Source organism: Marmota monax, unplaced genomic scaffold (assembly GCF_021218885.2).
Source record: "Marmota monax isolate L192 unplaced genomic scaffold, Marmota_monax_Labrador192_F-V1.1 WCK01_AAM20220418_F8-fsc00068, whole genome shotgun sequence".
Lineage (NCBI taxonomy): Eukaryota > Metazoa > Chordata > Mammalia > Rodentia > Sciuridae > Marmota > Marmota monax.
In genome coordinates, this window is record NW_026692352.1 from 8,703,259 (window position 1) to 8,719,859 (window position 16,601).

At 46.1% G+C, this 16,601-nt stretch overlaps 1 protein-coding gene across 3 annotated transcripts in view; it reads right to left on the reverse strand.

Moving 5' to 3' along the window:
* Tenm4 (teneurin transmembrane protein 4) overlaps positions 1–16,601 on the reverse strand; it is a 1,383,002-nt gene that overhangs the window by 5,581 nt on the left and 1,360,820 nt on the right. For all 3 annotated transcript variants that reach the window (XM_058578572.1, XM_058578574.1, XM_058578573.1), the window contains 4 exons: positions 14,781–15,016; positions 10,855–11,151; positions 7,864–9,478; positions 1,570–1,712 (listed from right to left, as the gene is read on the reverse strand). In XM_058578572.1, coding sequence (XP_058434555.1) covers positions 1,570–1,712; positions 7,864–9,478; positions 10,855–11,151; positions 14,781–15,016 — 2,291 coding nt within the window. The remainder of the gene's footprint in view (positions 1–1,569; positions 1,713–7,863; positions 9,479–10,854; positions 11,152–14,780; positions 15,017–16,601) is intronic.

Here is a 16,601-nt window from a genome sequence, read left to right on the forward strand (position 1 = left end):
CTCTGGAGATCAGGGAAGCCATGTTTGGGATGGCTCCAGGGCCTCATCAGCAACTCAGGGAAATGGCTTTAGAAACAGGCCCATCAGCCTCCCACTGAAATTAAGTCCTCTTTATAATTAATAGAACCCTGTCTGTGAACAATTATTTCCTAGAGTTTCACGAAAGCTGGAGTGCTCAACAACAAAGATCTCCGATGCTTGCCAAGGGCGGAAATCAATAATGCATTGACAGGCGAGGTTGGCAAACAGGCAGTCAGAGATAGGGACTGAGGAATACAGCAGGGAACCTGGTGGGGGAGGAAGAGCTACGCTGTAGAATCATCCCTGGGGACTGCAGATGCTGGGACATCTGGGGCAGGGCCAGGGTGCTGGGGAGTAGGTGTTGGCAGAAAGAGGATGGGCTCTGTGGTTGGGCAACCCCGAATTTTCAGCACCTTCCTCTGCACCTTCCCAGCTGAGTGTCCTTGGGTAAGTTTCTCTCTGAACCCTCATCCCATCTGTAAAATGGGCTCTTTTCTTCTTTCAATCATTTATTCATTCAGTAAAAGTTTTCTGTGTACCTATATTGTGCTAGCCTGTAGGCTGGGTATTAATTGAGACCCAGAACTTAACTAGTTGGAGCTACGTGTGGGGAGCGCTTTGCAAGAGGACAATACAGACGGCTAAGTTGAGGCCTAAAGGAATCAGTCTGAAATAAGAAATAGGGATGCAAAAGCTTCCAATCACTAGCAGGATGCCACCTGGCAACCCCACTTTCCTCCACAGTCTGTTGTCCTCCAGGCTAGGATCCCCTCAAAGTCCTATTCATCTCTGCACTCACTGGGCGCAGCAAAGGGCTGGGCATGGAGTCCGCTTCTAGTACAGAATTTATGAATGGCAGTGGAAGGAGAAGGGACAGAGAAGGGAAAAAATGAATGCAAAGAGTGAGCAGGTGGGGCTAGACTGTTTTTAAAGATCTTTCCAGCTGTATAATTCTGTATTTGAAATGGGGTCATAAAAGGAAGACAAAAAAAAATAATGCTTTTGGGGCACCTACAGTATACCAGGCCTGGCACTCAGCAAGATGACACAGAACAGAAACCTGGGTTTGAATCCCAGCCCCAGCCCTTCCTTGCTGTGTGGTATCGAAAACCCTCAGGCATTAAATCTGTAAATCGAGAACAGTTACACAGTGGGATATTTTTGAGTTAACGTATGCAGAATACCTCACACGAGGCCAGGTGCATTAGGTGCTCAGAAAATATCACATTTGTATTTAGAACACACTTTCTCCCCCTGCACCTTTGCCCAGATATTGACAGAGGCTTTTTATTTTTGTGAAACTCCTCACTTATTGTAATACACAAAGTGCCTTCTTATGGCTTCTGAGCGTCTATGTGCCCCTGCAGCTGGGTCCCAGTGGCCTGCCTAGCAATAGAGTTGCTAAGTGTTTGCTGAATGTTCTCTGGCAGGCCCTGTAGAGTCACTGCCATGGTTTCCATCACTGACCCCCAGGTCTCCTGCAAAGCTGGCAGGACCCTCCTGCAATGTTGAAATCCTTGAGGTGTGAGGTGCTGTCTGGGGAGTTACCTTGCTGTTGTCCCACTCCTGGGTTTTCATCTGTGTATGCACGAGCTCATAGGATGGCTCCATGGCATCCATGTCTGGTTTGGGATATCCAGGGATCACGTTATGCAGCTGGAATCCAAAGGTGAGCAGCCAGCTGTTGACATCTGAGTGTGAGAGAAGCAGAAACATCCCCATGAAGTAAGTGCCTTCCAATGCCACTCATCCTAACTCAACACCTAGAGAGGCTGCAGGTGGGGTGGGGGCATGGAGGACTGCTGGTGGGAGAAGTGACTGTTACAAACACTTTGGAAAATGGTTTCATGGTCTAAAGCCACAGGCGCTCCTGGGACCCAGTGACTCTCCTCCCAGATGTGTACCCAGGAAAGATGTCACTTAGGTAGAACCTAGGTTTCCAGACATCCTTTTCCAATCTCACACCACCCCCTGGGACCTCCAGCTTCGTACTCAGGGACAACTGTTGGTGGATGAAGAGCCTCCTGTTTGACCAGACCAGTCATTAAAAGGCAACAAAAGGATGGTCAGATCCAGAGGAAGATTTTAATGATTGACTTGCAAAGAGAAAATTCACTGAGAAACAAACGGCCACTCTCTTCCTACCTCCCCTGAAGGGATGAAAGCCTCAAGGTCAAAGTGCCTCTGGGCATGGAGATGACCTGTACTGAGATCAGTTTCCCTGTGCTCCTGCCTTTTATTTCCTGACAGCCCAAGGAAGCCACTCAACCTCCCTGTGCTTTCATTTTCCAGTCTGTACACTGAGTTTGAGGATCTAATCCCACAGGCATGATACTAGTTGACTTTGTCACATCCCCTGGGGTTACTAGTTACATAATCTTAGGAATAGGGATGGGCAGGATTTTTCCATAAGCATTTGGCTCATTGAAGAATGGGAATCAGGAAGCCAAGACCTGTGGGAAAGAAAGAGGGTTGAAGGGTGTGGGCAGTTACTTGGCCCACGTGCTGAGTGCCCTTTATGTGCCAGTACATTTGGTCTTATAGAACCTCCCTTTGTACACTCAGCATCCTGAAGGGTGATCAGACATGGGCCCAGATAACTTTTAAACAAGAAACAAGATCAGAGGAGTGATCTTGGTTGTACAGGCTGAGAGGCCCACATAAAGAGGGACTGAAGTCAGACATTGAAGACTGTAAATTTTGTCAGGCATTGATACAGTTGGAGGTAGCACTTCAGGTAAAGATGGCTGCACAAGACAGCGCTCAGAGGTGGAGAGCTGGTGCAGACAGCGTTCAGGTGACAAGAGAACATCCCAGAAAGAATGAGAAAGAATCCAAAAGGACAGAGCTTGGGATGGCAGAAGGGAGGAGATTTGGGCCCTATAGGAGAGAGACTGACAGCCTGTGACCCAGTAGGGCTCAGCCTTCCTTGGGAAAGGGGCTGCTGAAGATACTAAAGCAGTTGCTGACCTCAGTCTCAGAATCCAGAGTCTGAGGAAGGCAAGGGTTGGAGCTGAGTTCCAGAATTGTGCCCCATTTTGGCTTTATTCCAAAGGAGATAGAATGCTGTTGGGAGGTCCTATTTAGGTCCCATTGGAAATTACCTTTCCCAGCATGTGCAGGGTTCATTCCAGAGGTGGGATCCACAGAAGTGGGATAGTCCATGGGGTCAACAGTTGTGTCCCTGTCACTGTGGGGTACCACATTTCTCTCCCATTCAAGGATCTCAAGCTTGTTTTCATTTTAGTTTTAGTTGTTCCTAGGCCCCTCTGCTGGTGTGGAAGCAGGAGGTACAGGCAAGTGGTGGTAAAGGGGAAGCTTAGAAATCCAGGTTCCGTTTCTCACCTGGGCCTTATTAGGTAGAATCACAGAAGGGAAAGAATGTGGTAACTGAGGCCAGACAAAAACCCAGGTCCAAATTCTGGCTTCCCAGCTCACAGTCTATGTGACCTTGGACAGTTTACTTAACTTCTCTGAGGTTTAGTTTTCTTGTTTGCATATTGACAATAGAAATGGTTTTAGCCATGCCATGGAGAAGAATACTGATAGTGTTATCATTTGGGGGCAACTGTCATATAGCAGGAGCTATTCCAAATCTGTACATAAATTGTTGGATTTAATATATTCGAAGTGGCTGACTCAATTCCTGCCTCTCAGAGGGTTTTCTCTGTTTCCCCAGCCCTATGCCTCCACACCCTGGGACCCTCATTTTCTCATTTATAAAGGTTGGGACTTGGATCAACTGTTCTCCAGAGTCTCTTTCCTCACTGAGTTTCTAAGAGTCTCTGATTCTCTTGACTCTTGGCAGATGGTTCTTTTGGAAATTTAAACAAACAGAAGAGGTGGGGAAGAAAACTTACAAAGCCATTTTGTTTGAGGCTGAGAACTTGCACCTGAATTTGTAGTTGTAAATAAAGCTTCTCTCTGGAATGTCGTGAATTCCCAGGAAAGCAGGGGGCTGAGAAGAGGGCTGGGCCTTAATTACAAGTGAGAGTGAGGGGAGGTGGCAAGTTCCTGTCACACATCTTTCCTTTTTGTTAAGATATATGATCTCATTGGTGTTCCTACTGTGCTTTTTCTGAAGAGCTGAGAATTGTACTCTTCTTACAACATCAGAGATGGGTGTTTCCCTCCATTTAAAAAGCTTAGTCCCCAGTACCAAAGTCAACCAACCACCCAAACCACCACCACCACCACCACCAACAACAACAATAACAACAAAAAACCCCAAAACAATAACAAAAAACTCCTCTTAACCCAGACATCAGTGGTGCAGATGGGGCCAAGGAGGATGATGAAATGCAAGCTCTACTAATCCTTTTGCAGGTGCACAGCTTTGTTCTTTACAAAGTATATTCTAATTTTATAACAAGGGTTTTGAGTTCTAATGCCAGCCTTGCCACGTCTCAGTGAGCCAGTTACTTTACTTCTCTGAACCTCATTTTCTGCCTTTGCAAATGGGGTCACTATTCCCCCCTCCCAGGCTTCAAGTGAAGATTAAGTGCAATGATGTATACAATATATCTGGGTTGACATTTTTTGGTCATCTTCCCAGCATCCCATTCTGCCTTCTTTTTTTTTGGGGGGGGGGTGTTGGGGTGGGGTGGGAGTAGGGGATGAGTATTCATGTAGTTCTAGGGAAGCTGAATCAGTAATGGCTCATGTGACCCAGGCTGAGTCAATGAGTGTGTACTGTCTCCAGCCCTAGTTATTGCTTCAAGGGTTGTTATGTGACCTATGCCTCCCTGATTGGAGTGTATGTCAGGAACCTTGAAGAAATCTTTGGAAAAAGAGATTTTTATTGTTGTTGTTGTCATTGTTGCTGGAAGTGAGGATTCCTATAGCCTACACAGAAACAAAAAGGTCAGGTTTAGTGAGAGTAGTATCTTGGTTTCTCATTAGCGATCTGCTAAAATTTTGATCACTTATCTGGCACCTCTCTTGTACACCACTGTTTTTCGAACTGTGGGATAGGACCTACTATGTAGTAAAAATAATTTTGTGGGTCATGACAAGCATATTTCCTGAAATGGAGTAGATTAGACTAGAAAATATGAGCATATCACATGGATTATTTTGCAAGCCTTTTGTTTTAGTGTCTTACTGTGATATAAAAATCTTATTCTCATGGTGGGTTCACAAAGACATTTGATAAAAGCAGCCCTGGGCCATGCATTCCATGAAGGCAGCATTATGCTTGAGTCTGTTGTAGATCCTTAGCAAAACATATAATAATATTTGACTGACTTGAAATATATAATTGGATTTAACTGACTTGGAAATTAAAACCCAAATTGAAAGTATTAGGTACCCCATTGGGTGGTGAATTGCTTTCTTAGAAACTTCTTATTTATTTATTCACTTTTTGTGATGCTGGAGATTGAACCCAGGGCCTTATGCATGTGAGGCAAGCACGCTACCAACTGAGCTATATTCCCAGATGAATTGTTTTCTTAAAAACAGGATTTGGAGACCAGCATGATTGTCCTGGGAAGTGTTCTGGAGCCAGAGAGCCCTGGTTTATGTGACTTTGGGCGACACTTCATTGTTTGGAGCCTTGAATGTCCCATCTATAGAACGAGATAATGGAAGTGATCTTAGAGTTATCACCAAGTTTAAAGGAGATCAAGTCTGCAAGGGCCTGGCATAGAGCAGTTAGTCATGCTAATGCTATTCTGAAAGGAGACCATATGCATATGGTGGTATACAAAGAAAAAGGGGGGGATAATAATATTTTGGCAATCTGAAACAATTTTTTGATAGAAAGTACATGTCCTATTTCACCAGTGTTTTCCAGCTATAGTAACCTGCCAAAATGTCTCACAGGAAACTCACTGGAGGGTGAGGCAGGGGGTGTGCTTAATGTAGACAGATGTAATGGAAATGTCATCTCAATCTGTCAAGTTTCTCTAGAGCTAGTGGCCAAGTCGAACATAGTGAATGCTTGGAAACACTGTCAGGATATTCGTGTTTATCTCGGGGATCCAAGTATGTTTTCATCACACCTGTGTATCACCGTGTTCTCAATTCTTGCCCATGCTTGAGACTTTTGCTTTTAATACAACAACCTGGAGTTCCTTCCTGAAAAAAGGAATCCTCCTATGCTGTGAGCAGAAACAGGGTCCAGATGAGGACGCCAAGTTTGGGGGCCAGGAAGCCATGTCCATAGGGACACTCTTGGGAGCTATATATGATGCCCTCTTTACACTTCTGTACATCTGTTCCCACTTCCTGGAACGCATTTCTCTTCACTACCTGATAAAAACCCCTCAAAAATAGCCCCAAGTGTCAGCTCTCTGTGAGGCCTCCCCAGGACTCCTCTGAGCTGCACTGGCCTTCCCTACAAATCCTCACCATGGACTCCCACAGTGGACAGCAACTGTCACCTGCCTTACAGTGTGAATTTATGGACAGCAGGGGTCCTCTTTCTATCTCTAGTGCCTAAAACAATGAATGCACAGAGGAGACATTTACTGTCATAAGAGAGAGGGCCAGAGGATTGTGTCACAGGATAAACGACTGGAGACTATCATGATTGCAAGCTGGGATACACCCAATTTTTGCCCACTACACATTCTCATGTAAGACATTCTGGCTTTATCCATGCCCCACAGCCACTCCCACTTGAGGTTCTCTGTGGCTGACCTGGGCATAGTTACTTGCTTGGGAGAACTGTGGCTGCTGGAGACATCCCTGCCTGCAGGACCCATTGGATACTATATTCAAATCAGTTTCACAACAGTGGAAATCAAAGCTCACTTTTTCAATTAGAGAGAAAAGGAAAGGGAACCAACGTGAGTCAGGCACTGTGTTTGGTATGAAATACATTTCATTTTACCCTTGCAGCTAGGTGGTAGGTAAGTATTTTTTTCTATTTATTCCATGTGTTCCTTGTTACTTTTCGTGCAATTGTTGGATTTTTTCGCTTCATCTTCTATTTTATCTTCACTACTGATTATTAGTTATGTATCTGTTTTATTTTTTATTTTTAAATTTTTTTAGTTGTTGCTGTAAGGTTTTTCATATGCATATTTGCCTATTTAGAGTCAGGGTGGATATTCTAATTTTAATTTATAGATCAGGAAACTGGAATTCAGGGACATTAAGAAAATTTTGCAAACCTGTGATAGCTTAGCAATGGCGGATCCTTCCCTCAGCTTTGTCTCCAAAGTCTGAGTTTTCTATTCCATCATCACAAATTAAGAACTGATTTTATTTTAATCATACCTTAACCTGATTTATCAGAATCTCAGAGCCAGTTTGATTTCTATATCAGAAACTCCCAAAGTGCACTCCAAGGGAAGTATCCAGTGAGATATTAGGATTTCATGGTAAAAAAAGGGTTTTCATGGTCAAATAAGTTTGAGAAATATTGGGCAAATATATTAAACAGCTCTTTTCACTATGACTTCTTAGAGCCTCTCACAAACTGAAAAGTGTTATGAAATATATTTAAGAATGGTGGCCCTTTCAAGTTTATTTGATGCCAGAATCATGACTTCCAGTGTATTCTCTGAACTAGTGTTTTTTTTAAATATATATGCTTTGGGATATGATGCTCTTAGGTCAAGTCAATATTTCCTTAAGAAGACTAAGTCTTGGGGCTGGGGATGTGGCTCAAGCTGTAGTGCGCTCGCCTGGCATGCGTGCGGCCTGGGTTCAATCCTCAGCACCACATTTATAAAAAACAAAACAAAGATGTTGTATCCGCTGAAAACTAAGAAAAAAATAAATATTTTTTAAAAATTCTCTCTCTCTCTCTCAAAAAAAAAAAGAAGACTAAGTCTTGCCAAATGACCAGAGCAATGGGGGTCCCACCCTCTGAAGGAGCCCAGTCCTCACCTGTCATGAAGCACTTGATGTCCTGAGAGTTGCTGATAGGGTTGTTGTTTTTAAACATATAGAGATTAAAAGGCATGATGTTGCTGCTGCTGAGGTGCTTCCACAGCTCGTGGTCTGGGCTAGTCCAGCGTCCAGCCAGCACATCGTAATCCCGTCGGCCCATGTGGACGAGCTTGGTGAGTGGATCATAAAGGCCTCCATGGTAGCCGATGATGATCTGGAAGTTGGGGTTGGTGTCCATGTAGATCTCCCCATAGGCCGTGTACAGGATCTGCTTGATCATCAAGCCTGTTCCACTGAAGACAGCAAGAGGGGTCCCGATGTTGTCACAAGCGATATAAAACTCGTCACCACTGCTCAGCTCCATGGCAAAGAGGTGTCCTTGCAGGTCGTAGTAGAGGGATGTGATCTCAGAGCTGGAGTGGTTGTAGAGGTGGGTGACCTTGGTGGGGTTGGTCAGGTCTGCATAGAAGAACTGTAGGTGGTGACTGTGGCTGCTCTTGCTGGACACCCGCCGACCCAGGCCATCATAGCGGTACCTCACGCTCCAGCCACCAGCCCGGTTGTAGGCCTTGATGAGCAGGCCAGCTGAGTTGTACTCAAAGATGTCTCCACCCCGCTGCCTCAGGAAGCCGTCCTCATCCATCTTGTATTGCACATCACCCAGCCTGGTGATGCGGTCACGGAGGTCATACCGTAGTGGGGTTAGCCGTGCACTGTTCCCAGGACTCAGCAAGTGCAGGTTCCCATTGAGGTCATAGCTATAGCGCCAGAGTGGCTTGTCATTGATGGAGACTGTCTGCAGCTGGCCGTCGGCATCATACTCATAGGAGTAGCGGGTAGTGTTGGCGTAGGGTCCCACCTTCAGCTCCTTCTTCACCACTCGCCCCATGTTGTCATACTGGACTGTCATCCAGTACATGAGCGAGCGGAAAATCTCATACTGCACTTCCTTCATCCTGCCATAGGCATCAAAATGCTTGGTGTGGGTCATGACCGCTGTGGTAATGATCTGGTTGATGTCATAGTAGATGACACCAAACTTCCCAAACTGCTCTGTCTTGCCTGACACATCATCGTAGCGATAGAGATCAATGGGCAGCGGGGTCTCGTTGATCACAGCCTGCATGCTGGTCACTCGGAAACTGTTGTCATAGTTGTAATCAAAACGGGCGTTGACCATGCCCTCCTCGGTGAAGCGGAAGATCTGCCGGTCGATCAGGGGCCCGATCTGACGGTAGCGGATGGTGCAGGTGAAGCCCTCATTCTGTAGGTTGATGGTTTTCAGCATGCCTGCAGTCTCATCATAGGTGAAGCTCACCTTGGTGGTGTCGTACAGTGTCTCAGCCAGCTTCGACAGCTTGCCGTACTTGTATATCACTCTGCGGCCGGTGCCCAGGTAGTAGGTGTGGAGCAGGTGTCCATCCTCGGTGAAGTCCTGTATGACGGAGGCGTTGCCTTCAGGGGGCTGGTAGATGTTCCTGTAGTAGCCCACTGAACGAATGGTCTCTAGTGTCTGCCGGGCCACATTGGGCATTGTCACGGAAGAGAGGCGGTCGTTCTTGTCGAACTCAAAGATGTACTGCCTCTGACTGTGCAGAAGCAGCACCATGGACTGGAGGGAGAGGAAAACCAAGAGATGAGGGGAGGGGAAGGAGGAGGAAGGCTACATCTGGTACCCAAGGCTCAGGAAAGTGGTCCTGGGCGATGCCCAACCAGAGCCTTCCAACCGTGTGCCACAGGATGCTGCAAACGGGTTATTATGGATGTACTGTGGTGGGGTGTTCCCTGGCCATTGGCCCTGGCAGGCCTGGGCCCCAGAACACTCAGACCGTTTGCTTTCCTCTGTGAGCAGGTCCTTGGTGTGGCACAGGCCTGATCACTTCTGTGTGTGGTGGATTGTGAGGAAGGTTGGGGTGCACTGGCCTAAAGAAATTCAACAGCCCTCCTACAGGCTTCTTTGCAGCAGACTTCTCAAATTAACCTTCCTACTCAAGCGAGGTGTTCTCTATAAGACAGTCCCATGGTGTCATCTGCTGGCTGAGCAGCTTCTGTGGACCCCCTGTGCCTATAGCATCAAGACCATGTCTGAGAAGGGTACAGGAGGCTTTGCTCAATTGCTCCAATGGTACCAGGTCAGAGGCAGGCTGTGATAGGGAGAACCTGGCCTCTAGCAGTAGGTCTAGTGTGTGGCTCTTGGGTATTTCTCCCCCTCCCCTGGGTTTGGTTTTTCAGTTTGTTGGATGACCTTCAAGTTCTCTCCTTCGGTATTAACACAGAACATTGCTTTCAAGAGAGGCTCACCCAGCACAGGCAGGGAACACATACCACAGAGGAAACAGAGTCTGGTCCTGGACAGGTGACCAAGAGCAGGAAACAAAGTGGGATCTGAGTACCAGAATTGGAGCATGAAGTTCAGAATCTTTTTTTTCCCCCCCCAGGAAAAAGTCAGCAGATAACAGGCCTAGACACATCTAGTCATTAAAGCAATGGTTTTCTCTTATTTGGGACCAACTTTTGATTTTAGGTGACTCTGATTTCTAGTCCCTGGGATGAAATGAATCCTCCTGCCTAAGTTTCAGTCTCCAGGCTTCTGCCTGGTTCTCCATGATGGAATTGCACCAAGTGTTGGACCTCAGAGCAGAGCCCGGCCCTATGTCAGAAACATGAGTTCTGTTCTATAAATCCAGTTAGTGTTTGGTCCTGTTCCTACCTCCACTCTCTCAGGCAAGACCTTCATGTTTCCTTCCCTAGGATCCCCACCTGCCACATCATCACCATGATCCATCCAGATGCCTCTTGGGCCCCTGACCCTTGCTGGTTGATTTTCCTGAACATTTCTTTTTGAAAAATGATTATCTCCCATTTGGAAGACTGCCTGGGTCACACTTATTCCACTGAAGTCAGCAAGCGAGGTCCAACCATGGGTTAAACCATAATGATTGACCTTTTATATTGCAAGGACAGTGGTGGAGGGAGACAGACACTTGCCTTCTCTAAGTATGTGTAGCTCCATGTTTTCCCATCAGCAAAGATCCTGGATGTGATCCGACCCGCCTGGTCATATTCCATTCGCTCAGACATGATGCCTCTCTGGATGCCGGCAATGTGGCCCCCATGGGAGTATGTTACATTGACGCCATTCAGCCTGCTGCTGGGTGACCAGAGGCTGGGCCTCCCTGCCTGGTCATACAGGATCCGAAGGGTGAACTTGCGGTGGTCATCATAGATCTTCTCTGTGCGTGTTACACGGTCGAAGTCCAGAGACAGGAGATTCCGGTTGTGAACCTGGGGAAGGGGTAATAAAGAAAATTAGCCTGGACACTGAATTTTGTGTGATGACAATGTAGCTCTCACCTGTGCTGAGAAGCTCCTGAGTAGAGGAGGCAGCACAGGTTGTGGGTGTCAACACCCATGGGTTTGATTCCTGGCTCTGTCGCTTGTCGGCTCTGTGATGTTTCATCTGTGAGATGGGAATGGTAATGCCAACTGCACAGGGCATTATGGGAGGACAGACAAGGCAGATGTTGAGCACATGGCAGCTGTGACTGAAGAGGATCCATGTGATTTTCTAATGTGATTTTTCAATGAGGACATATTTAAAAAAGAAATAGGCAGATTTCTCTTGGCTCCCTCCTAAAAACAGAGCCACCAAGTAGGCCTAGCAAAGAAAATACCTGACATATCAATTCTGTGCTGGACACCATGCTATGTTTGACACTGATGAAAACAAAGCCCCAAGTAGTGAAGGCATTTGCTGCAGATCTCATGGCTGGGGAACAACTGAGTCTGCACCTGACTCACCACTGTGACATTTTGATAGACACTCAGTGGTTCTCTGGGCAAGCCTGGCCTTCTTAGGATTCTGGACTTCCCACGCCTCTGGGAACTCTCCTGCCCTTGCCCACAGTCAGAGCTTGTGATCACCTCCATCAGCTCCCAAGACATCATCATTTCCTCCCCCACCCTCCTCTTCCTCCTTCTAGAGGCCTAGGAGGCAGTGGGTGTTTGGGCCTAGGGTGGCTTCTCTGGCTTGGGCTGGTTGGGGTCCAGTCGCAGCTTCAGAATGCTTTGCTCCTGAATCCAGAATCAGGAGCCCCTTGTACAGTCTCCACCTGAGCTGCTGGGTCAGTATGCAATTTAATTTCTTTGCAGAGTCAGAAATACAGAGTTCCCTCAAAGGTAGAAGATCAGGGTTTTCGTAGTTTAGTAAAGAAATATATTTTGGGGATCTATTTCTGTACTTGGATCTGGCCCTTAGGCACTGACTTCCCCTGAAACCCTGCCAGGTACTAAAATGCTGGCTCCCTCTAATGGCCACCTGGCCTCATGGGACATTTGGGCACATATTCTGTCTTCTCCACTAGTTACCCGTTAAGTTCAACAGGTAGGAAGGCTCAAGAGGAAAGCAGATAATTAGGTCACATAATGCACAATGGCACATGTGGCCTGAGGAAATGAAATCTCTCTGGGGTCCTCTGTAGTTTAAAACAAGTATGTGTGTGGGGGGTGTGGGGGGATAGGGCACACTCAGGTCTAGGAATTAAGGCCAGAATCCAACCTCAACTTTGTGACAGGCTTTTCTGTGTGCCCTTGGGCAAGTGTCTTCCCCTCTCTGTGTCCTGGTTTCTTCCTCTGTGTAACCACAGAGTTGTTGTGAGGATCCGAGAAACTTAAGTAAATTACATAGTGGAATGCTAGACACAGAGACGGTACTGGATAAATGATTGAGATTATTTCCATTAAATGACAGCAAATGTTCATGGTCAATCTCAGAGAAAGGAGAGATGTGTATGTCTCCCTCTCTCCCCACTCAAGTTCTAAGGCCTTGAAAATAAGGATTTATAATGATGATACTGCGACGATTTTAGCGGTGAATGGCCTGGTTATAATAAGGTTGCCTTCCCTGGGGTAATCGAACACAATTGTAGAAGCAAAAACAGTGTGGCAGACAATTCCTGTGAAAAATCAAAGGCACTGGAGGCTGACGCTTGTTCCTTGCAGAGACAGCCCACAGAGACAGGGCTGCACTACCCACAAGACAGGGGCCTTGTTAAGGCACCTTTTGGAAGGTCCTCCTATGGCTGCCCCCAGGGTGGTGCCACCCACACAGCTGCCCCAACACCCCCTGGGACCCCAGTGAAGGGGAGTTGTACCTTTGTGGCAAAAATTAATAAAATTGAATTAAGCAGCTCACTGGGGAGCACCTAATGCTTCCTGTGCTCGGCAGTGGCGGCAATGAGATTATTTTACATCTTTCTTTATTAAAAAAGTTCCCAGTCATATAAAAAATGAACTCCATTATAGGGAGGCACACCCGGCTAACATTCTAATTCCACATGCTTCCACTGTGGGTGGCCATTTATTTGGGGAGGAAGCCGAGATGTGGCCACCCGACTGGAGCACCATCCATCTCAGGCTGGGAGAGAGACCAATTAAAGCCTGGGAAACTTTTGGTCCAGTTCACACAGTGGAGAGAAAATCCTAATAGTACTAATCGATGCCCTCTATAGAGCACCTGGGATCTATGGCACTGGGCTAGGTGCTTTCAATATGTCGTCTTGTTTCTCAGAGGAACCTGAAGCTCAGAGGATTTGCTGAGGCTACACACGTGGCCCAGCAGGAATCCAACCTGGGTTTAACTCCCCATTTTGCACACTGCCTCAGATGTGCAGGAAGGGCTGCTTGAGAATTCTGGTGGGGTCTCAGTGAGGGCCACAGATGGTGGCAGGCCCCTGAGAACAAAAGCTGTGAGGCCTTCCTGAGAGAACTAGCAGGAGGCTGTTTTCCCACATCAGATGGTTACTAGAGCGTTGGGCTGAGTTGGTGGGAACAAAGGAAGCCTGGTTTTCTGGGTTCTAGTTTTTGATATTGGATGTCACTTAACATTTTGGTATCTGTTGTGGGCCTACTTTGTCATCTTTACCATGGCCTAGTTATGTGACTCTGGAAAAATCACTGGCCTTCTCTGGACCTTGGTTGCCCCACATGTAAAAAAGGAACTTAGGTGGTGAGCTGTCTTTGAGGAAAGGCAGGGAATGAAGGGAGCCCAAGCTGTGCAGCTACAAGGACGCTTCTCTGGTCTTGGGGATGTTGGGAAGATCTAGCTCCACTCTGTGGTTCACTTCAGCTCAGTGAACACCTACTGAGCACCTGTGGTCTGCAAAGTGCTGGGTTGAAAGCCAGGCCTAGGTCACCAGCTCTCACTCTGCCTGTTCTTTCCTTTGTGAATCTGGAGGGAAATACTGCTGGGCCGTGAACCCCCAGGCCACAGCCACACTCTGCTCATGGGAGGTGAGCAGACAGGCGCTGAATCAGGCATCCACACCCTGCAAGGTGCTCTGATATGCCATAGCACAAAGCCAGTTCCCTGCAGTGACAGTTATAGTGAGGTCATTTTGGTCATTTAGGAACAGTCACTCTTTCTGGAAAGAGACCGTGGCTTAGGTTCCAAAGAGATACAAAGAATTTTGGGACACATTAGCAACAGTACTGACAATTACAATAATAGCACTGACAAGAAGAGCAGCTATCCTTGACCACCTCGTCTAAATCAGACACTTCACACGTTACCTCTAATCCTTGTAGCAACTTGTAAAATCAGTTTTATCTTCCTCCTTTTATGGAGAAGGAAATGGAAGCTCTAAAACGACTGACAAACCCAAGTTCACTTGGAACAATAAGCTGGAAATTCGCCTCCTACCTAACTCCAAAGCTATAGATCCTTACATAAGTTAAAGCTGAAAAGACCACACAGGAGCCTCTCATGACATGTGGTACCTACTTTAGAACCTCCCTCTGCAGGTGAGGAATCTAAGGTCTCAGAGAGAGTTTTGAGAACAGACCCCAATTCTTAGGGTCTCCTCATCCTCTCCCAGCATGCACTCTTGTGCAGTGGCCTCCAAGGCCTTGCTCACCCGCAGCCGGCGCCCGAAGACGGTGACCTGGCCTCGAGCCTGCTCCTTGCGCTGCCGCCACTCCACCAGGTTGAGGCCATTGTCAATGGGCAGCGTGACATTCCTTTTGCCCACCGTGGGGTTGACAGTACCAGCGAGCAGGTGGGGCTCAGTCTGCAGTGCCACCTCCATGCCATTGGCCAGCAGCAGTCGCAGAGAGCCATCGGCCCCGATGTAGTAGCTGTTCCGGACTTGGTCTGAAGGAGAGGAGAACACAGGTGCTCAGGAGGGCTGGGGATGGAGTGGAGGTGAGCATTCCCCCAGCCATAGGAGTAAAATGTGATAACTGAAGAAAACTGGGAAAATACATGGACAAGAATATCCATAATCTCAGTACTCAAATAAGAGCATTAGAAATATTTTGTATGTTTGTAGATTTCAGGGTATTTCCCAATACACTTAAAATTTTAAATAATTGTGGAGTTTTGGACTCATCACTGCATTATATCATACCCATGAATATTTTTATAAACATTTTTCTTAATGACTATAAAGTATTCCATTGTATGGAAGTACTATTCTTTATCTAACCATGCCCCAAATAGGTATTCAGTGTGTTTCCAGTTTTTCACAATTACTGGACAGTGTAAATAAATATATTTCAAATATTATGCTAAATGAAAGAAGACACAGAAGGCTATGTTGTATGAGACCACGTATTTTTTCACTTACTTGCTTATTGGTATTGGGGATTGAACCCAGGAGTGTTCTACCACTGAGACACAACCTCAGCCCTTTCTATTTTTTATTTTGAGACAATGTCTTGCTAAGTTGATGAAGCTGGCCTTCAATTTGGGATCCTCTTGTCTCAGCCTCCTGAGTCACTGGGATTATAGGCATGTGCCACATTGCACCCAAATGTATGAATTCATGTATAGGAAATGTCTAGAGTAGGTGAATCCAGAGAGACAGAAAGTAAGTTGATTAATGGTTCCAGGGCAGAAGAGATTGCTAATAGGTAAGAGACTTATTTTTTGAGGTGTTAAAAATGTTCCAGAATTAGATCATGTTGATGGCAGTACAACTTTGGAAAATATGATAAAAGCCATTGAATTGCACATTTCAGAAGAGTGAACTTTGGGGCTGGGGGCATAGCTTAGTGGTAGAACACCTGCCTAGAATGCTCAAGGCCATCTGTTTGATCCCTGTACCCCATAAAGATAAATAAATAAAAGATTGAAGGCTTCAGCATATTTATAAAAAAGGGTAAATTTGAGCTATGTCATTATATTTCAATTAAAATGTTTTTCTTTGGATAAATCAGAATCCAAAATTTCCATTTTGGATTAATCAAAATAGATTCCTTAAAGTAGGATTACTAGAGCATATTTAAGTCTTTTGATATGCCCTAGGATAAGAGTGTTCTTTATAACAATGTAAAAAATAATACTAAAATCACTGACAGAATGCTGCACACACACACATTTTAAATTGTTACGACAATGGTTTTAAAATAGCTCTGATTAGAAAATTTAAATCTAATTAAAACATTTTAATTTGGCTCCTTAGCTAAAGAAACTTCTGGAGAAAAAGGTAAACTTCATCTTTAAAATGCACCATGAGTTCTCCTCTGTAAATGGAAGCAGTATCTCTGGGCTTGTGTGGGAATTTCACTCCTTTGTCCTCCTTGTGTTTCTGCTGTCTTTAGAGGAAGCTAGCCCAAGTCCTTCCAGCAGGGCTCTGCTCAAATGTCACTTCTTCCAAGGCGCCCCCTGTTCCTCTGGTCAGAGGAACGCCTTCCCCTCTTGTACACTTCTCAGCCTCTATGTGGGCCTCATAAGT